The 25451-nt window shown below is 37.5% G+C and overlaps 2 protein-coding genes across 3 annotated transcripts in view; one reads left to right on the top strand and one right to left on the bottom strand.

Annotated features, from left to right (window-relative positions):
* col28a1a (collagen, type XXVIII, alpha 1a) overlaps positions 1-17558 on the top strand; it is a 23691-nt gene extending 6133 nt beyond the window's left edge. The window contains exons 6-35 of the mRNA XM_016466254.1: positions 2159-2212; positions 2305-2349; positions 2445-2471; positions 2673-2717; positions 2792-2836; positions 6841-6894; positions 6992-7060; positions 7382-7450; positions 7588-7656; positions 7858-7926; positions 8019-8087; positions 8200-8268; positions 8703-8771; positions 8903-8974; positions 9233-9301; positions 10398-10469; positions 11419-11487; positions 11698-11766; positions 11853-11921; positions 12005-12073; positions 12177-12245; positions 12324-12392; positions 12497-12565; positions 12662-12742; positions 13794-13829; positions 13916-13952; positions 14043-14597; positions 14677-14831; positions 16615-16885; positions 16993-17558. Of these exons, the coding sequence (XP_016321740.1) occupies positions 2159-2212; positions 2305-2349; positions 2445-2471; positions 2673-2717; positions 2792-2836; positions 6841-6894; positions 6992-7060; positions 7382-7450; positions 7588-7656; positions 7858-7926; positions 8019-8087; positions 8200-8268; positions 8703-8771; positions 8903-8974; positions 9233-9301; positions 10398-10469; positions 11419-11487; positions 11698-11766; positions 11853-11921; positions 12005-12073; positions 12177-12245; positions 12324-12392; positions 12497-12565; positions 12662-12742; positions 13794-13829; positions 13916-13952; positions 14043-14597; positions 14677-14831; positions 16615-16885; positions 16993-17165 (2757 nt within the window). The 3' untranslated portion in view covers positions 17166-17558. The remainder of the gene's footprint in view (positions 1-2158; positions 2213-2304; positions 2350-2444; positions 2472-2672; positions 2718-2791; positions 2837-6840; positions 6895-6991; positions 7061-7381; positions 7451-7587; positions 7657-7857; positions 7927-8018; positions 8088-8199; positions 8269-8702; positions 8772-8902; positions 8975-9232; positions 9302-10397; positions 10470-11418; positions 11488-11697; positions 11767-11852; positions 11922-12004; positions 12074-12176; positions 12246-12323; positions 12393-12496; positions 12566-12661; positions 12743-13793; positions 13830-13915; positions 13953-14042; positions 14598-14676; positions 14832-16614; positions 16886-16992) is intronic.
* A 1554-nt stretch (positions 17559-19112) lies between these two features.
* On the bottom strand, positions 19113-25013 carry c1galt1a (core 1 synthase, glycoprotein-N-acetylgalactosamine 3-beta-galactosyltransferase 1a). 2 transcript variants are annotated; one of them, XM_016466202.1, is made up of 3 exons: positions 24869-25013; positions 22677-23341; positions 19113-19256 (listed from the first exon to the last, which is right to left on the bottom strand). In XM_016466202.1, exons 1-3 carry the CDS (start codon positions 25011-25013, stop codon positions 19128-19130), a joined length of 939 nt encoding a protein of 312 aa, XP_016321688.1. In that variant the 3' UTR covers positions 19113-19127. The 2 variants fall into 2 exon arrangements, with proteins under 2 accessions (XP_016321688.1, XP_016321689.1); XM_016466203.1 differs by having other exon boundaries at positions 22677-23363; positions 24869-24923.
* Positions 25014-25451: the final 438 nt, after the last annotated feature.

The following is a 25451-nucleotide window of genomic DNA, read 5'->3' as shown; positions in this document are numbered from 1 at the left end:
GGGAAAGGGTGACCTCTGATGGCTAGCAGACGGAAGTTCATGGACCGGATACGTAACAGAGCCCCCCCCCCAAGGAGCGGCTTCCAGACGGAGGGCGGTGGAGTGGAGGCGGAACAGTGGGAGGGATGGAGGGCCAGGTCCACATGGAAGTGGAGAGACCGGGAACTGAGGCAGAACCAGCAGAGCAGAGAGCCAGGGTGGAGCCGGCAGTACAGGTGGAGCAGGGAACCACCAGAGCCAGACAGTAGACCACACTAGACTCATGAATATCAGCTGTGACTTGACCAGACTCATGATAATAAACTGTGACTCGATTTGACTCATGACGATCAACTGTGACTAGACTCGACTCAGGAAGATCAACTGTGATTAGACTTCACTCAGGAAGATCAGCTGTGACCTGACTTGACTCATGATAATAACGAACTGTGACTTGACCTGACTCATGATGATCAACCGTGACTTGGCCGAACTCAGGGAGATCAGCTGTGACTTGACTGGACTCATGAAGAACAGGTGTGACTTGACTTGCCTCACGAAGATCTGCTGTGAGTTGACTTGACTCAGGAGGATCAATGGTGACTTGACTGGACTCAAGATGGGCAGCTGTGACATGACTGGGTGCTGTTATGTCCGCCATCTTGTGAGCGTGCTCCGCTGTCGCCGCCATCATGCGAGCGCACTCTGGTGCGGCCGCCATTTCACGAGCGGGTTGTATCACCGGAGTAGTGATCAGTAAACTTGAATATCCCGGAGCTTGTGGTTGACTAAACTCAGCAGCCACCATTACAGGCACAGACGCGGTATCACGTTCTTCCTCCACGATACCCACAGTACACAAAGAGCCCACAGTCAATAAAGCATAATCCATAAATTGACAGTGACGAACGCGGACCCTCAAGTATGAGCTTCGACTTTAGCGGTTGATTAATGCCATTACAGAAAAAATCTATCACAACACAGTCCGGTAAATCAGAGTGATAGGCAATGTTATATATATATATATATATATATCAGATGCAAAAGCCTCTAAGTGCTGTTTGAAATTTTCTTCCAAAATGAGCATTTTTATCAGGCTTCTATGTGTAGGTTCAGTCATTTCATATTAATGGCAATGAATAGGTTCTTTTCATTGCTATTAAAGTGAAATAACTGAACATAAACATAGGAGCCTGAGAAAAATGCTCATTTTAAAAGAAAATTTCAGATGGCACAGAACTCATTATATATACTGACCCTTCAAAAAAAAAAAAAAAAAAATATATAAACTTATTTCAGTTAGTTGCCAAGGCAATATTTTAAGTTAGTTTAACTTTGTTGTGCTAAAAATTAAAACCAATAAAAATAACAAAAACACTTCAAAATCACTAAAACCTGAACTAAAATTAAGAAAATGTTTATGAAATTTCAATGAAACTTAAAAAACAGCATTGCACCTGGCATAATTTTTTAGCTGTATCTGTAAATGGTAATCTGAATACTCTGAATGGTGTTTCAGAATATAGACATCAGACATCAGGCCTGTGATGTAGAAGAAACACTCGGTAGAGCCCGGCCTGATCTGTGCTCATGAACAAACAGAGTTCAAACAGTTTGAGGAAGAAGTGTTAAACAGCAGTAATCCTCTCTCTCTGAGCTGTGTTTGATGAAGCGGTTAACTCCATCGCTCCGAAAGCTCTGGTTTACGGCCAGAGCACAGCAGGTGGATTCAGGGCGGCACATGAAAGACTAGGAAGTGTTTCCCACACTGCAAATGTAGCAGGTGCTGGAGCTTTCGCCAGGGCCTCTCTGTGCTTCACAGACGGGTTAAAGATCAAGACCAGCGGATTATGCAGAGATAAACAAAACAGGGGTGCGTTTCCCAAAACCATCGTTAGCTAACTATGGTCATTAGTTCCATTGAATTCTATTAGCAATGACGGAACTTGCGACCATAGTTGCTTTCGGTAAACGCACCCCAGAACGTCTCGCATCAACACTCCATCATTCTCAGAAATCAAATCCACCGACTCTTATTGAACTGAATGGGAAAGCCTGCACTTGTCAATGAATATCCTTCAGTTGCACAAAGAAAAATGTATCTAACCATGTTCTTTAAAAATGTACAATTGAAATTATTATTATGTCTGCTCATTCTGTCATTTCTTGTCAATGTCAGGGTAAACCAGGCGATCCAGGATTTGATGGGCCTCCTGGTCCTAAAGGATCTAAAGTAAGTTTTTAGTGTACTAATTCTGTCTTATTTTTGGCAAGATGTGGTGTTTTCAAATCTGATTTAATATGATTTTCTGTGTTTTTCCATAGGGAGGGGCAGGTTTAAATGGACGTCCAGGATTAGAGGGTCTAAGGGTACTATATCCTGATATATTACTCTAAAATAGTTATGGATATACGTTTTGTTTGTATGTTCATTGCTGGGTCTCTGATTGCTTCTTTTATTGCAGGGAAGACCAGGATCAAAAGGAGAAAAGGCAAGTATATTTAACTTAATGACAGTGAATTCACTTGTTTTTCTCTACAACATGAAGCTGTTAAGCTTATCAGCAAACGATGAGAGTGTTTCATCCTGACTGTACAGTGTTTCACAGAAGACAGCCTGATGGTGAAGTGTTATAGATGATATCAGACAGAAGGACAATGAAACTTACTTTCACTCTGTCTCCGTTCTGTAGGGCGGGAAAGGAAAATGTGGTGCTCCAGGGATTAAAGGAGATCAAGTAGGTTTTATGAAATGATTCTCTGGATCTGTGGTCTGTATGTGTCATGATGATCCTATCTTTCATTCCCACAGGGCCCGGATGGACCCCCAGGACCACGTGGACCACGAGGAGATCAGGTTGCCTTTATCAAGTTTGTGATATATGCATGAATTTACCTTGATTTATCATTATGATTTGTTGCATTGTGCCATTATTTCGGTGACAGTTATTCTTAGTACTGTTATGTAAAAAAAAAGAATGATTTGAATATTATAATATTAATGATTGTAAAATCTAAATAAATTAAAACTGAAAAACTATTTCTTTTGATAAAAAATCCAGAAAATAATTGTCAAATGTATAAAACTCATCACTGTTACTACAAATATATTAACTCTAATAATTATTTCTGAAGGATCACGTGACACTGAAGTAATGGCTGCTAAAAAATCAGATTTGTATATAAAATATATTATTATATATTAAATATATTCTATTTAAACGATTTAATATATGAAAATACATTTTAAATTAATAATATTTCACAATATTAGGTTCCTGTTTTACTGTATTTTGAAATGCAGCCTTGGTGAACATAAGAAACTTTTCAAAAACATTGAAAAAATCTAACCGACCTCAAACTTTGGACTGGAATATGACATAATATGATATATCTGTTTTATTTTTTTATTTTTGTTGAAATGCAGCCTTGGTGAACATAAGAAACTTTTCAAAAACATTTAAAAAATCTAACCGACCTCAAACTTTGGACTGGAATATGACATAATATGATATATCTGTTTTATTTTTTTATTTTTTTATTATTTCATTCAGACAGGATTATTTTTTTTTATTATATTCAATATTGATAATGGGCTTTTGCATTACAGTAATAAGAATTTGAGTTGAAAATTAATATAAAAAATTGTCTTAATTTTTAAAGAAGTCTAATTTTTTTCATGCAAAATTGAATCATGTATTTTTTCGGTCACACTTTGTTTTAAGGTCCAATTTTCGCTATTAATAAACCATTAACTACTACTTTTGCCTCAATAACCCCCTAATTTGCTGCTTATTAATAGTTAGTAAGCTAGTTGTTATGTTTAGGTATTGGATAGGATTAGGGATGTAGAATATGATCGTGCAGAACATGTGCTTTAGAAGTACTAATAAACAGCCAATATGTTATTAATAGGCATGCTAATAAGCAACTAGTTAATAGTGAGAATTGTTCCTTATACTAAAGTGTTACCATTTTTTCTTTTGAATTATGGGTGACATATAAGCAGAAAATTTCTGACTTTTGATCCCACTTCAATATCTGGAAATCTGCATATAGACAGAAGAATAGCACAACCTAATAATGAAGTATATCATTCTTATAAAGTAAGAATAATGCACCTCCCAAGTGCAGGCTCACACAGTCGGACGATCTCTCCTGTCCCTGCACTAATGGAATGTGATCGAGGGATTAAGTGCTGTTTTTACACTAATGTAACATAGCTAAAGCCGTGAATCCAGGCCTACAGGCCATTGTTCCTCTTTGACGGCTGTCTTTGTTCCTCTGGATTAGCATAAGGACAGGGGTTACTAGCTCCTGCCCTCCTCCTTCAGTCTCTGTCCCTGTGCTTTTGGTGTGATGACAGCAGCCTCCGTTTTTTGACCTGATTCAGATTTAGAGAGCTTCAGTTTCCCACACAGTCTATTCTCTGGTGACGGGGAATCTGTCTGGCTGTCATGTGTCCAATGAAAACACATCATAAGTGATGGCACGGCTAGCTTTATTATCCTTGTCTGTTTCAGTTTTTGTGAGGCAGCTACAATTTGTGGAAGCAAGCTGACCAATTTGGGTCAAGGTCTGCATAAAACAGTTTAAGAGGTTTAATTAAATAGTCTACAGAAATACACGCAATTCTGAAAATGCACAACAGAGATATGAATGTATATGCATTTATTGGTTACACTTTATTTCGATAGTCCACTTTAGACATTCTATTAACTATAGGTAACTTTGTAACTACATGTCAACTAATTCTCATTAATTTGCAACTACATGTCTACTAACTCTCAGAGTAGACTGTTAGGGTAGGTTTAGGGTTAGTAGAATAAGTTGACAAAGAAAGTGTTAGAAGATATTAAGCAGACAGTCTACTAATACTCTACTAACTGCTAGTTGACATGTAGTTGCAAAGTTACTTACTGTTAATAGAATGTCTAAAGTGGACTATCGAAATAAAGTGTTACCCATTTATTTACTACATGTTAAGTTATTCAGTTATTCAAACTGATGAACACTGTTGGGAAAAGATTTTAAATACAGTGATTTATCCTGATATGATGAATTATCCCGTGGCTCCTCTTTTGGACAACACTAGTATTGAACTGAATATTACAGACTTCATCTCTGAGTTGAAATGTCTGATAATTTACAATTTGCTGTTTGCCGTCTAAGCATCAGAAATACGTGTAACTTCAGAATGTCCATATCTCTGCATGCTATTTATTTATTTTTTGATGAGTTTTTAGACTTTGCGCACAAGGGATATAATTAGTCCTAATAGGCCAGACCTAAAAAAAATGATTATGTGCTAAACAATTAACCGCAATACAATAAGTTGCTTAAAATTATGGAAGCCCGTTTCCACCACTGAATAAAAAAAGAAGGTAATTGCGAATTTTTATCCCACAATTCTGACTTTTTTATCACTATTGTGAGTTTATGCCAATTCAGTTCTGACTTTATTCTGCTCAGAACTGTGATATAAACTCAGAATTCTGACTTCTTTTCACAGAATTACAAGACATAAACTCAAAATTGCAAGTTAAATTCAGAATTGCATGATATAAATTCACAATTCAATGTTGTAAAGTCAAATTTGCGAGATATAAATTTGTGACTGAGAATATAGTCACTCTATTTTTCTCCTCAGAATTGGTCTTTGTAACTTGCAATTGCAAGTTTATATCTCACAATTCTGAAAAAAGAAGTCAGAATTAAAAGAAAAAAGTCAGAATTGCAAAATATAAACTTGCAATTGTGAGAAATTAGAATTGTGAGAAAAAAGTCAGAGCTGCAAGTTTTTATCTCGCAATTCTGACTTTCTCGCAAATGCAAGTTTCTATGCCGCAATTCTGATTTTATAACTCGCAAGTTTATATTACGCAATTTCGAGAAAAAAGTCAGAATTGTGAGTTCATATCTCGCAATTCTGACTTGGTTACTCGTAATTGCGAATTTTTATCCTGCAGTTCTGTCTTTACAACTTGCAATTCTATGGAAAAAAAAAGTCAGAAATTAACTGGCAAAAACTCACAATTACAAGACAAAAGTCAAAATTGTGAGATAAAAAGTTTCAATTCTTCTTTTATTTTTTATTCAGCGGCAGAAACAGGCTTCCATAAAGAACAGCATCATCTTCCGGCCGATTTTCACAAAATTTATTGCACATACTAATTTTTACACACTGTACAAATATGCAGTATTTTAACGGCCAGCTATTCAGGTTTGAAGTTATTACCTGTTCAAATTTGATTGGCTGTAGCCGAGCCATATTATGTTATCAGATCCACAGTCCACTATATGGTTACAGCGTTATTAAGGATTTTCATTTGTAATGCCCCACATAGGTACAATGTTGACATCTGAATGTCCTGTAGTCTAAGTGTGTCATAGCTCAGTTTGTGAAAAATTAGCAATGCCAGACCATTTAATATCTTTTCATTTAATAACATTTAGACAAATCTAAATCCTTTTTAACTTTTTACCAGCACCATGCCTTGCTGATATGTGCCAAATTTAGTAAAGATCGGACGGATGATCTATGACAAATTCCTATAAGCAGGTTAACTTAATTTAAGATTTGAGTTCTATGAGTTGTATTTTCTAAGTGAAGTTAATTACTAAACATAGAACAGGAATCTAGGTCAAGATGTGTCTGTAATACGGCCCCTGTATCAGTAATACTTTATTTTTTAAAAGCATGTATGCTATCATTATGAATTAATTTGTAATGAATGGGAACAGTCCTTTAACATATCAAAACACACACTCTGTCAGTACAGTCAGCTCATAGATGAAGTGTAATTAGTTTGAAGTTAATTATATTATATAGACCAATACTTGAATGCCTGTGTGTTGCAGGGACTGAGTGGAAACCCTGGCGACTCTGGCCCTGAGGGCCCTGTCGGACCTAAAGTAAGGAGACTGCCTCTCACCATTAGGATGTGATGTGATATTATGAACAATAAACATGAAAATGATACGACATGGAATGACAGTGACATCTATACAGGGTGAACGAGGACCTAGCGGACCCACCGGCCCTCCAGGGGACCCAGGGGTTGGGTTTCCTGGTGCAAAGGTAATCGAATGACAAGATTTCTGAAGGATCGTGTGACACTGAAGACTGGAGTAATGATGCTGAAAATTCAGCTTTGCATCACAGGAATCAATTACATTTTGAAATATATTACAATAGAAAACAATAATAATATTTCACAATGTTATTGTATTTACTGTATTTTTTATCAAATAAATGCAGCCGTGGTGGGCATAAGAGACTTGAACAATTAAAAACATCTAATCAAATCCTAAACTTTTGAATGGTTGTGTATCAATATGCATTTATTATTGTATAATTATAATAGAATCATATTTTTGCATACTCTTTGTGTTTTGAAAGGGGGAAAAAGGTGGCCAAGGCAGACCTGGGCCGACTGGACCAGTTGGTATCGGCGAGCCAGGACTGCCTGTAAGTGATACGTCAGTAACCACTAGAGGGAGATACACATCCTCAGCCATGAGTTACACTGTAACAGGCAACTATCAGACATCTTATCCACTGTATATGTATATATAATATACTAATATTTAGTATCTGTTTGTTAGGGCCCACCAGGACCTTCAGGGGTTCAAGGCAACCAAGGGTTTCCCGGAGAGGGTTTACCAGGACCAAAGGCAAGAGTTAACAACAAAAAACTCCATCTAACTTGAAATTTTCATGCAATTAAGTGTCTGAAAATATTACATTCAGTTCACATTTAAGTACATTATGTAATAATCAGTATTTTACAAGGCTCTGCTCATTAGCACTGATGTGACTGGTTGAGCTCTATGAGTTAATCATGTACCGATGCACTGTTGTTCACCACATTTCAGGGTGACAAAGGATTTGAGGGTCCTAAGGGTGGACGTGGACCTCCTGGGATTGGCATCAAGGGTGATAAGGTATAGTATAATCTCAATTTAATAAGAAACATGCTGTTGTCGAGTGTAATAAGATCCAGCAATACGACACTAGTTGTTCCTTACTTCTGCAGGGTAACACAGGGGAAGCGGGTTTGCCTGGACTGATGGGATTTCCAGGAGTTGGGCTCCAGGGTGAAAAGGCAAAGAGAAGTTCTTATCTATCCATAGGCTGCATCCTACATTATTTTATAGGAAATCATAGTACGGTTTTCATTTTGCAAACACTTTGTGATATAGTGTTTCTCGCTGCAGGGAGACCCGGGACCCATAGGACCACCTGGCCCAAGAGGCCCTCCTGGAGTGGGCATGGTGGGAACTAAGGTACATTGTGTGTGTGTGTGTGTGTGTGTGTGTGTGTGTGTGTGTTTATTTTTTAGATTAGCGGTCTGATATTAAATGCAAGAAACTGTATCTTTAGAGAGTATTCTGAATAAGTACTTTCAATCCATATTATCATAAGTAAAGCACATTTAAATGAATAGTTCACCCAAAAATATTTTTTTATTTTTGTTTTTACAAAAATGTGAAATGTTGCCTTGGCACCTAACAGAAATGAATAAGTTGAAGTTATAAAATTACTAAAAATAAAACTCAATTTTAAAATATATTAAAGCTAAACAGAAAAAACAAACAAAAAAAAAACACTGACAAACGCATTTAACAAAAGTGCTACATTTTTAATTAAATGAAATATTATTTTAAATTATATGAAAATTTAATTCATAAATGTACAGTATATTCAAATTTGATCCCAGGGTGATCAGGGCTTTCCAGGAGAACCTGGACCACAAGGTGAGAGAGGAATAGGAGAACCAGGACCAAAAGTATGTACAATTTTAATGTCCTTACAAACTAAATCAAATATTATCTGTTTCTATATTTTCAATATACACTATTGAGTAAACACCACCAAAATGTTTTGTGTAATAGCGATACATTGGTTTTATGACTTTAGGGAGAACCAGGCCCAGACGGAGCACCTGGTATTCCTGGTATCCCAGGTGAAGATGGATCTGTGGGTCCAAAGGTAGGACACAACGTCCTGGGTCACAGATTTAATTTAAAATTTAAACAGTGGTTTGGCTTTAAAAAATTAATGAATGTCATATGAAGTCATGCTGTTTTAAGGTGTGGCTAAGAAATGTAATTCTTTCTTATCTGTTTTATGAGTGCAAATATAGGAAAGCATCTAATAAAGCTTTGGGATTTCACCACAGCATGCATTGAATTCCTGTTTATATGTGTTTACTCCCCTGGCATTTCTATATTCTGTTCATTATGTTAGGGTGAGGTGGGTTTACCTGGTGCTAGAGGTCCAGAGGGCTCAGCCGGGAGAGGTATTCCTGGTGAGAAGGTACAATGATGCTCTGATAGGTTTTTTAGTTACCACAACTGTATGCGTAGATCTAGTTATAACTGATATGTGCATGCAGCTCTTATGGCCAAACAGTGATTCACAGCATACATTCATTAACATTGAGTCACGCTAATATTTGCCCTTTTGGGTGACAATGAGAGTAATATATTTCCTGCCATTAAATGCAAGCTTTACATTACAGTATACATTTACTGAATTTACTGATTCAAAGTCAGTTTTACACAGGTTGTAACCATTTCAAATGATGGAAATATGTCTGACACCAGATATTTTATATGATTATTTTAGGAATATTACAAAACCAGCCAGGTCCAGTTTGTATTTCATATTAAAATTATTATTTTTTAATTTTTTGAAATTATTTTTAAAGAAAGTACATTGGACAAAATAAAGACATTTATGAAGTTACAAAAAATTTCTATTTCAAATAAATACTCTTCATAATAAGCAGAAATAATTGATAAAAATAAGAAATCTTTCTTGAGCAGCAAATCAGTGTATTATTATGATTTCTGAAGGATCATGTGACACTGACGACTGGAGTAATGATGCTGAAAATTCAGCTTTGCATCACAGAAATAAATGATCTTTTAAATTACTGTACATTTTTGATTAAATAAATCCAGGTTTGGTGAGCAGAAAAGACTCTTTGAAATAAAAGAATCTTTGTAAAAATGTAATATTGTAATCATATTTTTATATTGTTTTACATTTTCACTGAGAATGATAATACAAATTCCTCTAAATATATGCTGCCACAAAAAAATAATAAAAAAAAATAAAAAATCCTGAGTCCTTAGAGACTTTTACATTTCTTAACATTCCTTAATAACATGTACCTTTTAGACTTTTGAGACATTTTCTCTATGCAGAATATGATATCTTATTTTTGCATTTAGATTTTGGGGTAAAATGTGATCTGGACTTGTATTCATGATGCTTTTGTCTCAAAATAAAATCATATCATGTTATTTACAACCAAAAAAGCTGAACAATACTCAAATACTGTCCCATCTGAATGTATTAAAGTGGAAAATGTCACTGTAAATTTTGTTTGTGAATCTCTCCACAGGGGGACCGAGGGGACAGAGGAACTCGGGGTCTCCCAGGAAGTGCAGGAGCAGCAGGACCCCCGGGGGCCAAGGTGGGTGGGACAGTGACAGAGCTTAAAAACATACAATCTGATTTTGCATTGGGAATGTGGAGGTTAATGTCCAGGTCGTTGTGTTTAGAGGTTTGGAATGTCAGATGACTTTTAAAGTCCCCATGAAATCAAAATTAAAGTTTTTTGGGTGTTAGTATCAACATGTTAGTCTTAAGGTTATCTATAAGGCAGTGTGCTCCAAAACAGTGACAACATTCGCATTTAGAAGATATAAGCATTCAAAGCTTGCAGTTCGTCACGTCCGCCAAAACGGCGCACCGATTTTTTTGACGTCACATCGTACTTCAGCTTCTCATCAAACTTTCTGTCCAATCAAATGCTCTCTAGAATCCGAAGCGCCCGCCCCCTACACTATAAAATAGACACTGAAGCCGCGGCTGAAATCGGTCACTTGTCCACAGAATTAGTATTTTCTGTACAGTGAATGGCACGTAGTGCACTATATAGGGGACAGGGAACGATTCAAACAGTGTAAATATGCTTTCCATTGAGGAAAAAAAAGAAGTCTGGTTTTGCGCGCTGTCACGCTAACCACCGCACCGCACACACACTCTGCTCCGGTCCAGAGACACGATAGCACGGAGCGGATCACATGCGCGAGTCAGCGCAGACCACAACATATATCGGAGCTATTTGAATTCTACACAGAATGCTATATTTTATAGCAATATGGATGAGATTGTGGCTGGCATAACCTGTCAAATGCGGCTTTACGGAGCTCAACGGCTCTGAACGGCTCTAGCCCAAGCTGTGATATAAACGAACGCTACTGGCTATTTATTCACACATAAAACCCATAAACTCATAAAATACATTGAAAATCAAAAATATATTCCCTGGTCTCTGATCTCTCACCATCCATGTTGTTCTTATATACTCTATAAACATGTTTTAAAAACTGGTAATAAAAGATTTTGTTTATGCCTAGGGAGAACCAGGAAGTTTAGGTGTGATGGGTTTACGAGGACCTCCAGGTCGAGGATTACCTGGTTCAAAGGTACGTATATGTCTCACTAACAGTGATAGATACTATTCACACAAAGTGTAAAAAGAAGTAATATTTGTACTAAAGGTAAATATCTGAACAACAATGGGTGCTTTTGCCAACAGGGTTGGCTATTTGCATTCTAACCTAATGTCATAAATTACTGTATGTTTTGTACATATGCTCTTAATCATTATGTTGGTTGTGTGTTTTTTTTGTTAGGGAGAGCCAGGACCTACAGGCCCCGCGGGTCCTGTTGGAGAGCCAGGTGTTGGGACCACAGGCCCTAAGGTTATAGCCTCAAAGACTATTACTATATTTAATATGTTTAATATGATTCTTTTTGACCTAATAAAATCTATGTTGGCATGTCTCAGGGTGACAGAGGAAGTCCAGGACAAGTGGGGCCACAAGGAATGAAGGGGGAGGGTTACCCCGGACCACAGGTGCATAAAAGGAGACAAAGACTTTGATAAGAACAACACAGAAAACAAAACCAGTAATATCTATACATATGATATATTCTCAGGGGCTTCCAGGGTTGCCTGGGCCGCCAGGTGAAGTTGGACCTGAAGGACAAGGAATTCCTGGACCAAAGGTATTTGTCATTTTTCAATTCACAATAAATGATTATTCTGTCTTACAGAAAGTCCGCAAAGTCTAGTCTAGTAGTTCGGCTAAACTGATGTAGTTGTTTTCAGGGAGACCGGGGCTCATATGGAACGACCGGCCCTTCAGGGCCTCCAGGGATTGGACTGATGGGACCAAAGGTTCAATAACACTTCTTAAAATAAATTGTGCATTGGCTCAGAATATATTCAACATTGATTAATATGAGATTTTTATAGGGTGCAGTTGGCCAGCCTGGTGCTCCTGGTCTTCCAGGACCTCCAGGAGAGGGAATTCAGGGTCCCAAGGTAAGGACCAAAGGCCTTACTATAGCTCAATCAGCTTGGACAACAAGCAAAACACTTTACCATACAGAAGCTTAAACCTCTACATTAACATTTTGTGATCACAGGGAGATCCTGGGTTTCAAGGGCCCCCTGGCCCTAGAGGGCCTCCAGGTGATGGTCTGCCTGGAGAGAAGGTACAAGATGACCCTGATTGTATTATATGTCAGTGTAGTTAATACTATGTTACTTTTCAAATGCAATGCTAAATTAACAAAATCTGATGGTTTCAGGGTAACAGGGGCCCAGCAGGGGAACGTGGGAGAAAAGGAGAGGGAGGAGAACATGGAATGCCTGGACAAACAGGAGCCAAGGTAATACCCAGTTACCAGGTTCACATTCAGTTCCAGTTAACGTTTGAATCATTTGCCAGGCAGAGTTGTAGTCAAGACTGGCTCATTTGAGTCCAAGTCAAGGTTGAGACCAGAGTAGAGTCCAAGTCCAGACAAAGACCTAAAGATAGTCTGAATGGACAACATACCACTATCCGCAAGCATGTTTTAGTACTCAAGACCAGACTTGGTCTCGAATCCGAGTCAAGACAGAGTCCAAACCAGAAACAGACTCGAGACAGAGTTGAGTTTTGAGCACTACAACACTGTTTCTGGGTTAAAAGCACATGAAAAACCATTAATCTTACACCAGAGATATTCAACTATTCAACTGTCCTGCACTTTACCTTCAGTCCTAATCAAACACACTTGAATCAGCTTATCAGGGTCTTTAAAGTTGCTTAAAAAATCACAGGTAAGTGTGTTAAAGAAATAAACTTTGCAGGACAGTGGGTCTCAAGGAGCAGGGTCGAAGACCTCTTGAGTTACACTATAAAAACACTGTAACATACAGATACTTGAAACGTCTTCAATACATTACATCAATACATTACTATAATAGGTTCCAGCAGCATCTACTATCCAACATTGCACACGGACATCAGGATAATCTGAGGAAATTGCTCAAATTTCATAAAATTCATGGCCTGGGGTAAAGTTTTGTTGCGGACCAAAAAAAGGTCCATTGTCCAATGTCAGTAGTGTAGCGATGCATGAAGTCACTTTCAAACCAAGAAGTCTTCTGTCACAAATTTGTGTGAAGAACTTGGACCCGATGCAAAATATGCGAGGGAACGTCTTTCGCCTTCATGTGAAATTCCCAATCACGTAGATTCCTACTGAAATTACTGTATTTCGCCTGTGAAATTTGACGAACAACAATAAATGTGACCACACCGCTACATTAATGGAACCACAACAGATTGTAGGCCAGCTTTAATTCAGTATTTACCTCAACCTGAGGTTTCAGGATAATGTAGATTATACCTTGAAAACTGACTCTGTTAATAATAAAATTCAATTTCAATTATAGGGAAAACCAGGAGAGAAGGGAGAGCCCGGCCTATCTGTGAGTCAAAGATTTATATTCAAACTTTTTTTTCAGAACACCGACTTCTATTGTGTAAATAACATACATTGAACTTGATCCCACAGAGAGACCAGGTGATCAGAATAATCCGGGAAATATGTGGTATATAACCATCCCTGTTATTCAAACAAAAAACTATATATAGGTTCTGTATTAGGTAGGGGCACTTACTTTTTGTGCGTTTTCTCTCAGGATGTGGTCTGAAGTGCAGGACGAGTCCTCTGGAGCTGGTCTTTATCATCGACAGCTCAGAGAGTATAGGTCCGGAGAACTTTGATCTGGTGAAGGATTTCGTGAACGCTCTGATCGATCGCGTGTCCGTGAGCCATGAAGCCACACGTGTTGGGGTGGTGCTCTTCAGTCACATGGACGTGGTGGTGACCAGCCTACAACATCTCTCCGACCAGGCAAGTGTTAAAGCTGCTGTGCGCAGGATGCCGTACCTGGGCGAGGGCACCTTCACGGGCTGCGCCATCCGCCGGGCCACTCAGCTCTTCCGAGCAGCACGGTCGGGCGTAAGAAAGGTTGCGGTCGTGCTGACGGACGGTCAGGCTGACAAGCGGGATGCAGTGAGGCTGAAAGACGCCGCGGAAGAGGCTCACAATGCTGGGATTGAAATCTTCGTAGTTGGCATCGTGAACAGCAGTGATGCCCAGTATACAGAGTTTAAGATTGAGATGAACATTTTGGCATCTGATCCTGATGAAAATTATGTCTACTTGATTGATGACTTCATGAGCCTGCACAGTATGTATGCCCATATTTCTTTTAAATACGGTTTAATTGACTAAACATTTTTTTATGCTAACTTGTTGTGATTTTTCAGCACTGGAGAGTAAACTGCTGAGTCAGATCTGTGAGAGTGTTGATGGACCGCTCTTCAGTCTGAACGGCAAAACATTCCCTCCAGTTGAGCCTGAGCCATTTCCAGACAGAACTGAGGCTCCCACCAGGAGTTATTTCATCACAGAGGACAAAGAGGTAATTTTTTTTCATTTACTTCTACATAAAGACAGCAATACATTCTGATATTGCAAATAAATACTCTATATAAACTCATAAGCAAAATAAACTCAAATATAAACTTGGTTCGGGGCCCTGCACATGAAATGCAGAGGAAAAAAAAAACATATTGTGACCATGAATTAAGGATTTGTTCCTGTGACTTAATAGTTTGTTTCCTCATACTAGCCAGTGTTGGGGAAAATTTATTTTAAAAGTAATGGATTACAGTATTGCGTTACTCCATAAAAAAGTAACTAATTGCATTACTTAGTTACTTTTTATGGAAAGTAATGCATTACATTACTTTTGTGTTACTTTTTGTCACCTTGGCTGGGCTTGCTTGTTTGTTTTTAAAAACAAAAACCCAAAAGTGCTGCTTATTTGAAAAAGTAACTCAGATATTTCATAAATTTAAATGTAATGCATTACTGGTAAAGTAATCTGATAAATTGCGTTACTTGTAATGTTACCCACAACACTGGTCTTATATTGTGTTCATAATGTGTTAATTCATTTCCTCTTTTTAGTTATATCATGGCCACAACTTAACTAAACTAAATCATGATCACAATTTACCTAAGATGGGAATTAATTATTAAAATATGGCCATGATTTAACTAAACATGGGAATGAATTAATGAAACATGGCCACAACTGAACTAAAATGATGAAATTTAGTAATCAAACGCGTCAACAGTTTAACTAAAAAGAGTGAAGTAATTATTAAAACATGTCCATGAATTAAAAAAAAGGATTTGTGGCACGATATCTTTTTTTCCCATGCCATTTGCATGAACCTTACTTAAATGCTATGTGGTGTAGCCAACAAGTCAAATAGTAAAAACATATTTCCCTTACAACTTGAATGCATGTGAGTATACACATCTTAATCATTATTATTAAACGTTTTAAAATAGATTTCAGGATAAAAACTAACAAAAGTTTTTATTAAAGGGGTCATATGATGCTGCTAAAAACAGCACGGATCAGCTCCAGGCATGACGAAGCGGATATCGTCCTCTTTTGGAAGACCAAACAAAGTAGTTTCGCTTTCACAACGAAACACACAGCGCATTCACAACATGGTGGCAGCAACAACAATACTACAGCCAGAATAAAAGTTACGCCTTCTTTCTTTGCGTGAACATTTGGGCGGCGTTATCCAAATCTTCCCACATCGTGATGTAGATATGTGGGGGCGTGTTAGAACGAGCCGTTTTAGGTAGGTGTGACTGACTCTTAACTTTTATAAAGAATATCTCTTTGGATTTGAAACTTTAGTCTTTGCAACTTTACAGATCTTCTGTAGGCACCAAGAGCTTGTAACACTCCAAAGAGAAAGGAAAACTTGAAATCGCATCATATGACCCCTTTAAATATTAAAAAGCAAATATTAATAAGCAATGAAGCAGTTTTAATCAAAGATTATGCCCTTTAAAAAAATGTAATTAGAAATTAAAAGCATGCTTGTCATTGAAGAAGTGTATAAAATGTCATTATATGTATGAACTGCTTTGTATTTGTATTTTTAAAATGAATAGGTCTGATAGTAAAATCACATAGTATCGTGAAATATGAACAAACTACAACCTTAAAGACACAGATATGGAGAAAAGTGTGCACATGAAATGTTCCAAATTTAATCATAAAATAAGCACTGGCTTAATGGTGATATTTTGCTGGAAAGAGCTTGTGTTTCCTGATGAGTTGTGCTGCCCGGTCCAACGCCGCTCAGTCTTTAAATGTCTCTTTTTCACAGGATGCACTTCCAACAGAGTTTGAGACCACTTCTTCTCCAGATGACTATGACGACATGCATATTGACAACAACTGGATGATGCCCTTTGTTGATGGGTTTTTAAATGAGCTTCCTAAGGTGACAGATGCCCCAGTTGGAGATAAGACGAGACAATCCTCCATCTCAGTATTGGGACCCCAGACACCCATAAACTGGCGGCCTGTTCCAGAAATCAGCCCACCACCACGGACTCTACCTCCACCGGCCCCCCAGCCTAACGATTTCATGAAAGGTAAACACACTTGCTTTCACTACAAATATAGGCCGACTGATGTTTACTCCTGGTATTAACAGGCATTGTCAATGCAATGCAATGTTGTTGTTGTTGTTGTTTTTCAGAGGTAGGCTGTAGGCAGGGATTGGATCCTGGGCCGTGTCGGGAGTACAGAGTGATGTGGTACTACGACCCGGAGGCCAACGCATGTGCACAGTTCTGGTATGGTGGCTGCCAAGGCAACAGCAACCGCTTTGAGACAGAAGACCTTTGTCAAAACGTTTGTGTACAGACATAACATACCCTCACAATGAAGCACAGGCCTTCATTCAGCAGATTCATATCAAACTGTGTCGACTTTGCGATCATGCACTATGCAGATACATTTTCATTGTCGTACATGTGTTTTATGAGAAGAGTAGGGATTCCTGCTACACTGACTGTAGATCAGATTTGTCCTTTGGGCCAACACTATTTTAAATATTGTTTACTAGACTAGAGCTGCTCCATTTTCTAGAAAATAACATGTATATTCAAAGTACCACATTTTCCCCTAGTCGCACTGAATGTTTTATGAATTTCTTTATTTTTAATATTCCTTCCATAGAATAGATTTCTGTTAATTGTGATTTCTGTTAAAGGAATAGTTCACCCAAAAATTTGCTGGAAATGTACTCATCCATCAGGCCATCCAAGATGTAGATGAGTTTGTTTCTTCAAATGTAGCTTTACATCACTTGCTCAACAGTGGATCCTCTGCAGTGAATGGGTGCCGTCAGAATGAGAGTCCAAACAGTTGGTAAAAACATCACAATAATCCACAAGCAATTCACACCACTCCAGTCCACATCTTGTGAAGAAAAAAGCTGTGTGTATGTAAGAAGCAAATCCATCATTAAGATGTTTTAACTTTAAACCGTCAATTCTGGCCAAAATATCAATCCATAATCTATAATAACGCTTCTTCCAGTGACAAAGTCCACTCCAAAATCCACCCACATATTTGTTTAGAATTGTTTTGGATTGTTTTCACTTGTAAGTGGGGCTTGATTTGTGCATACAGTATATCTCTCCTGATTCAGACAAGACAACTTTTTCACTGAAGAAAGCAATATTACGCGTAGAGTACTTATTTTTAGCCGGAAGCAGTAGTTTGAACTTTTCACTTCACAAGATGTTAACTGATGGACTGGAGTGGTGTGGATTACTTGTGGATTATTGTGATGTTTTTATCAGCTGTTTGGACTCTCATTCTGACGGCACCCATTCACTGCAGAGGATCCATTGATGAGTAAGTGATGTAATGCTGAATTTCTCCAAATCTGTTCAGATGAAGAAACAAACTCATCTACATCTTGGATGGACTGAAATGTTCAGTAAATTTCCACTTTTCCTTTAAACACCATTACCAATGCTCAAAGTGGAAAAAAGAGGTGCTAGTACACCCCTTGTTTTCATAAAAATAATTGAGTAAATACACATACATATTTTTATTTTATTATTATATAAATGTATTTTAATTTCAACCAAAGCTAATGTTGAGAAGCTAACAATATGTCCCTGCTTTATACTGTAAAAAAGCACTGCACAAAATTACTAATACTGTGTACAAGACGGCATCAGCCAACTTCTTGCACTGATCATGACAAAGTAATGTATGTGTGTCAATCACATATAGATTCTTTTGAGTGCTTGTGTATTTAAAATGCAAAAAGCCTAACATTAAAAATCTGTGTTAAACTCTTAGGGACAGTATTGTATGTTAAATGTGTATTATATTGTATGATTAACATCATTTCTATCAACTATTTCAACAATGTTTATCCATGTTTCATTATTCATGTTTCCTTAGTAGTAATCATTCATGACTCTTAAGTTTGGGAATGATCTCTTCCCATCAATTCTTAAACGCATTACAATCAAACATACAGAAGTTCTTTCTTCTGTAAATGAATGACACCCAAAGTCTGGATTAACCAACGCTTTCCTTGTTTTACTTGTATTTTTACGTTTGGACTATGATGAAGCAAACCACTGTGTTTCCAAAGCTAATGTCATTAATTTTTTGGACAATAAAGTTGTTAGTCTATAACTTTGTAAAACCTGTTTTAATATTGTATAGAACAATAAATATAACATGATTTACATTTAATGGTACAGTGAAGTAAAGTATACATGTATAAATAAATTTCACTCATAAAGATTACATTTTGAATGCTGTCTTATTTTTGGATTAGATGTTATTTATATTATTTAAGTGTTAATCTGGCTTAAATCTGTATTTATATCCGTATGGGCGTAAGTGATAGGAGTAGTACTCTAAAGTGTGCATTTGCACTGCGTCTATGTAGTGGAAAGAGATGGCTAAATCTGAACAGCATCCAGGGCCCTAAAAACACAAGAAAAGAACAATGTATTTAACATAAGGACCAATCAATTGATTTCCAGCTGAAAATAAGTTTTTAAAAGGGGTTAAGAAACTGTATTCATCTATGTCTTGCTTCTCTCTCTTTCTCTCTCTCTTTTGGATAAGATGAGACTATAGAATTACCAAACATGTTCCTGGATCAGCATCCTTGTTAAACAACACTGCAATTAACAAAACACATTTGTTAAAGGGCACCTAATATGCTCCTTCTTACAATATATCTCAGGTGTCCTCAGAATGTGTCTGTGAAGTTTCAGCTCAAGATCCTTTACACAGATCATTTATCAATTATATCATTTTGAAAATCGTGGGAATCATGGGGAAGTCGTGGCCTAATGGTTAGAGAGTTGGACTCGTAACCCAAAGGTTGCGGGTTCGAGTCTCGTACCGGCAGGGATTGTAGGTGGGGGGAGTGAATGTACAGCGCTCTCTCCCACCTTCAATACCACGACTGAGGTGCCCTTGAGCAAGGCACCGAACCCCCAACTGCTCCCCGGGCGCCGCAGCATAAATGGCTGCCCACTGCTCCGGGTGTGTGTTCACGGTGTGTGTGTTCACTGCTGTGTGTGTGCACTAAGGATGGGTTAAATGCAGAGCACTAATTCCTAGTATGGGTAACCATACTTGGCCACACGTCACTCACTCACTCACAAAATGCCTATTTAGAGTGGAAGCAGAAATATGCTGTTTTCGTGCATGTCTCTTTAAATGCAAATGAGCTGCTGAGAGTAGGACTGTGCCTTTACAGCTTGTTCCTCAGATATTGTGCTAAAAACCTCTGTTCGGTTTTGATTATCATGTCTATTGTGCTGAAATCATGCGTTTTAAAGCATATTAGTTTAAAATTCTTATATACGGTTTTCTGAGCGCACACATCCGAAGCACACGCAGAAAGCGGCTGTCACACGGCAGTACTAAACTAAGTTCTTTCGTGTCTTATTGTGCTTAAACTGTCAAATACAGTTTATGTTAAAACACACATAAGTTACAAAAACACTGTTGGTTATGTCTGTGAAGTTAAACAGCTGGAAAAGAAATGGCATGCTTATATTAGATCTGTGTATTAAGTCACAGTAGTGTAATATACAATACCTATACTGCTGTCTACACTCTATATGACCCAAACAATAAAATAAAAACTGAAAATCATTCACTGCACTTGAATCTATTTCTGTAACTCTAATAAGAAGACATTTCTTATGTGAATGCTGCTTTTAAATGCTCTAGCATGAAGATGAACATGGCGGATTGTGTGCTGCTCACTCAGGACGGGGTCTCTGCTAATACTGCAGTGTCCATCAACAGCCATGGGCGGGGCCTGTGCAAAGTGACTTCACATTGCACACAAATCGAACACACCTAATTTAGAACCCATTTTAATGGTATTTAAATAGTATAGTAGGGGAATTTACTGTTAACCATTTAACAGGTTTTTACTGTAGCATTTTTACAGTCTTTTACCGTTAAATTCACGGTCATTTTTTACAGTGTAGGCTTATGTTAAACTTTATTCTTGTATAGAAGTACAGAAAGTATTGAATGAAGGGTGTTTTTTTTCTACATGTCAACATCTGAAACATCTGTATATTTGACCATTTTTTCCATCTAATCTACTTCACGTGACAGTACGCAAATGGCATGTGCGTGTCACTCCTTTGTCGATTTGAAACGGCAAACCTCATTGATCTGTTAATTCCAGCCGCAGCCTAAGTTGAATACACCAAAAGTTTAGGTTAGGGGCTTCTACACATTTTTATTCACCTATCATTTCCTTCTGATTTTGCATGTAAGTTATGGTTAGGGTTAGGTATAGGGGTAGAAGTTAGCACGATACTTTTGGACAGGGATGTTGTTCCAGGATCAACAAAGTATGTTTATTCAGGAACATGTCTTACTTAGAAAACTCACATCTACTAGTATCCGCTTGATAAGTCTGATATCACAAGTTACCATTTCCAGGTCCTTGGACATGCCCGTGTTGATAAGAACCAATGAGCTGTTGATAGTATTAGCATGTGTGAACTGAGGACTTGAGGGTGAATTATAAGGTTTTTTTAAGGGTTAGTTCGCTCAAAAATGAAAATTAGTCAATGTTTTACTCACCCTCGAGGCATCTTAGGTGTATATGACTTTCTTCTTTCAGACGAATACAATTGGAGTTATATTAAAAAATGTCCTTGCTCTTCCAAGCTTTATATTGGCATGGGTGGGTGTTTTTGTTCAACAGTCCAAAAGACATCAAATAAAGCACACAAAACCATAATAAAACGTGCCTCACACGGCTCTGGGGGATGAATAAAGGCCTCCTGTAGCAAATAGATGTGTTTTAAAAATAAATATCCATATTTAAACTATATAAATAGTTTTGTGTGACTTCAGCTGACTGTCGTGCGCGCGTTCAAAATCTCCTCTTGGCTTATATTGAATTCCTCCGACATTTTTCTTTACAAATCCTCGTTTTGTGCTTCTAATTTGTGACCAGCGTTTTGTTTTGTTCTCTCTCCATCGCGCTTCTGCGTCACTGCATCACTTATCACCGGCGCGCTACGCAAACGCCTAAGACAGTTAGCAGAAGTGAAAGAAAGGTGTTTATAACATTTTAAATATGGATATTTGTCTTACAAAAACGCATTGATTCGCTACAGGAGGCCTTTATTCACCCCCTGGAGCCGTGTGATGTGTGTTTTTTTTTATATGAATGGATGCGCTTTATTTGACTACTTTTGGACTGTTGAACAAAAACACCCACCCACTGCCATTCACGCTTGGAAGAGCAAGGATAATTTTTAATATAACTCAGATTTAATTTGTCTGAGAAAAGAAAGTCATATAAACCTAGGATGCCTTGAGGGTGAGTAAAACATGGACTAATTTTCATTTTTGGGTGAACTAACCAGATTGAATTCGTCTCTTTAATAACCCTTTAATAACAATTAATTGAATAAAATGTAAATCAGCTACATACTTGGCTTTATTTGCGCATGTTCAACCACATGGATGATATTATGCATTAATGACATCATTATGTGATGTCAAAGAACTGGTGAATCGTTTTTTGTTTTGTTTTGTTTTTTTGACGGCACCCATTCACTGCAGAGGATCCATTGATGAGCAAGTGATGTAATGCTACTTCTCCAAATCTTTTCAGATGAACAAACAAACTCATATACATCTTGGATGGAATGAGGGTGAGTAAATTTTCAGCTAATTTTCATTTTTGGGTGAAGTATGTGGCCATCATACACTACACGATCTTCTGTAAAATATGTAAACTCTGACTGCATAAAATGTGCAGACTAGCATTGACTCCTGCAGACTGTAAATTGGGGCAAAAGCCTGGGTAATTCCGGCATTAATCCCCTTCAAACATCTCATACTTACCTCAACCGGTTGGTAATGCTCATAGAGGAGGTACCAGGGTCGTAGTCTGGGTGTCTGTCTGGGCAGGTAATAATCTGGAGGGTAAGGATGAAAGGTTTGTCTCCCCAAAACGTCCCTGGAATCACCCAGCTGAACTTTCATTGTCTCCATGCATTTTCCCAAACCAACATCCTCAGTTTCCGTGTTGTGTGTGCAAAGACCATCAGCAAAGCCCTTCACGAATCTCCTCAAAGCTTCCTTACTAAGGACGTAACCAGCTCCTCCGCTCATGTAGCCCTGTGCGACGAATGGCGTGAACCTACGCCCAAAATACAGCGGCTCCTCAGCGTTGTGCTTGGACAAACCGTAGCGCAAATTCTCAAGGACAACAAACGTGTCATCGTCAGCTTTGAGGAACCAATCAGCATGGTCCAGATGGTGCGTGTGGATGTGCTGGAAGGCCCGTATGGTCTTCCAGTAGAGTTGACTGCGTCCTTCTGACACGTTGAGCCCTACCGTGGGGAAATCTGATGCCTCCGAGCTCATGTACAGAACGATGTTGCAGCGTTTGCCCCATGTGGCACGAACATGTTGGGTTCTGGACTTCAGGTGTTTGGGCTGTGTCATTACCCAGCACAACACTCTGACCTTCTGGCTGAACTCCAGCGCAGCTCTTCTGTTCTCAGCTATAAGAATATTAGAGTTTAGCTTAGAAACAGAAAGAGACTGGCAGTCAAATGTCATGTAGAGAATTACCTAATGTATCATGCTATTTTTGCAGTATGTATACTGTGTGTAGTATGCACATTTTCTGCATGCAAGGAATACTTTGGGTGACCTAGTAAATTTATCGAAGTGTGCAGGTATACTACAGAGCACACAGTACAAGGCACTGTATCACATAATAATGCATTATGCCCCCTTGATGTGACCTGGCATTTCTATGTGAATTTCTATTTTTATTAAAAAAATGTTGACACATTATTTAAATGTTAAAACATGTTTTTTTTAAACGTCAAATTTTTTTTTTTGCAAATTTGATTAAAAATGCTAATTAACAAGCTGAATAATTCCTCTGAAAAAGAAATGTGCATAATTGTATTGAATGTGCACTTGATGTGTCAAAACTGTACTTATGCAATGATAATATGCAGTAATGTTAATTAAATAAAAGCTTATTAACACTTAAGTACACCTTTAAAATATGTAACAATGCCAAAGTAAAAGTTTTACTTTAAAGTACATTTTAAATCATTATGTTTTAATAATCGTTTGTTACGCTTTAAAGAAGTACACTTATTTTGATGTGTTGATTAACACACTAAGGCACATGTAAAGTACTTGATTTTATTTTCAACTGTAGCTACTCTGTGATTTGATATTATATTTAATATTAATATATCATAAATTGCAACTTCATTATTTTAAATGTTTAATTACAAATAATTTAAATACATCACATGCAAGCTTCAATACAAAAAATATTACAGTATATATGAATTTATCTTAAATTCTTGTCAGTACATTCAGCAGTGCACTTTAACCATATTTCAAAGACAACAGATTTATGAAATTACATAACTACTTTTTTATTTTGATTTTAAGTCTATTATTTCAATAACAAGAAGTAAATGTATGCTAAAGTGTACTTTTTTGTTGTTTACAAGAGATACAATTTGTTATTTCCAAGATCATAATTGGGTGTCATTTGTTGATATGATGACGTCATGTGACAACAATTATGCAGAATTACAATGCACATGTCCGGTAAGTGCAGTACAGTATACATGCGAAAAATTCAGACCCAACAAACAAGCAGTAAACTATCCATTCTAAGCATATGCTTTTGTTAAGTAAATGAGCTGATTTCATCTGAATAATGACAGTTTACTATTGAATTCTGTTTGCAACATTGAATCATTATTTTCTTGTTTACCACTGTAAAAGCTGCTTTAAAACAATCTGTATCGTATAAAGTGCTATAGAAATAAAGCTGATTCGACTTGACTTAAATGTAGTAGATCATAGGTATTCTATTCTATACTGTACATAAATTTGCATACTCTGAGCAGTACATACTACATACCGCAGCAATATAAGAGTAGTATATTAGTATGCTATTTCCTTCATCTGTCTCCTTTCTCCTTCTTTTTTATTTACTTTGGTTGCAGCTGATTACACATGTAAGAGTAGAGAAAAAGCCTTTGTCTTACCTGTATGTTGTACAGCAGGTATATTACTGTCATTCATATCAAATGAAGGTGTCAGAGTCCTTAAAACACGTGAATAAGTTATTGAGAGAAGGACACTCACTGCTACGCCACTTAAAAATAAAATGTGCCGCTTAAATGACCTCATGTCTTATGCACGTATGATAAAACCTGCTTCTTGAACTCATTTAAGTAAATATAACATCAATGCTCCAAACGTCCTGCCCTTAAACACACATATGACTTTACAGATTGTGCAACAAGTTCTGCAATCTAGGTTGCATAATTTACATCAGTACATGCAAAGCCTGTAAGTTATTTTCCCGCATGTTTATTATTATATTATATTATATACACTTAAAGGGTTAGTTCACCCAAAAATGAAAATTCTGTCATTAATTACTCACCCTCATGTCGTTTCAAACCCGTAAGACCTTCGTTCATCTTCAGAACACAAATTAAGATATTTTTGATGAAATCTGAGAGCTCTCTGACCCTCCCATAGACCGCAATGATATTACCACGATCAACAAACAGAAACATAGTAAGGACATCGGTAAAATAGTCCATGTGACATCAGGGGTTC

This window comes from Sinocyclocheilus anshuiensis, unplaced genomic scaffold (genome assembly GCF_001515605.1).
Source record: "Sinocyclocheilus anshuiensis isolate Anshui unplaced genomic scaffold, SAMN03320099.WGS_v1.1 scaffold132, whole genome shotgun sequence".
Lineage (NCBI taxonomy): Eukaryota > Metazoa > Chordata > Actinopteri > Cypriniformes > Cyprinidae > Sinocyclocheilus > Sinocyclocheilus anshuiensis.
This window is presented reverse-complemented; position numbering and strand designations above follow the sequence as displayed.

Excerpts from the sequence above, each read along its gene's own strand:
- c1galt1a (XM_016466202.1), bottom strand. The coding sequence starts at position 25,013 with ATGAGGTCATTTAAGCGGCACATTTTATTTTTAAGTGGCGTAGCAGTG. Across the intron at positions 23,342-24,868 it reads ACCTGCTGTACAACATACAG|CTGAGAACAGAAGAGCTGCG; the intron begins GTAAGACAAAGG and ends ATATTCTTATAG. Across the intron at positions 19,257-22,676 it reads AGCATTACCAACCGGTTGAG|GGCCCTGGATGCTGTTCAGA; the intron begins GTAAGTATGAGA and ends TTGTGTTTTTAG.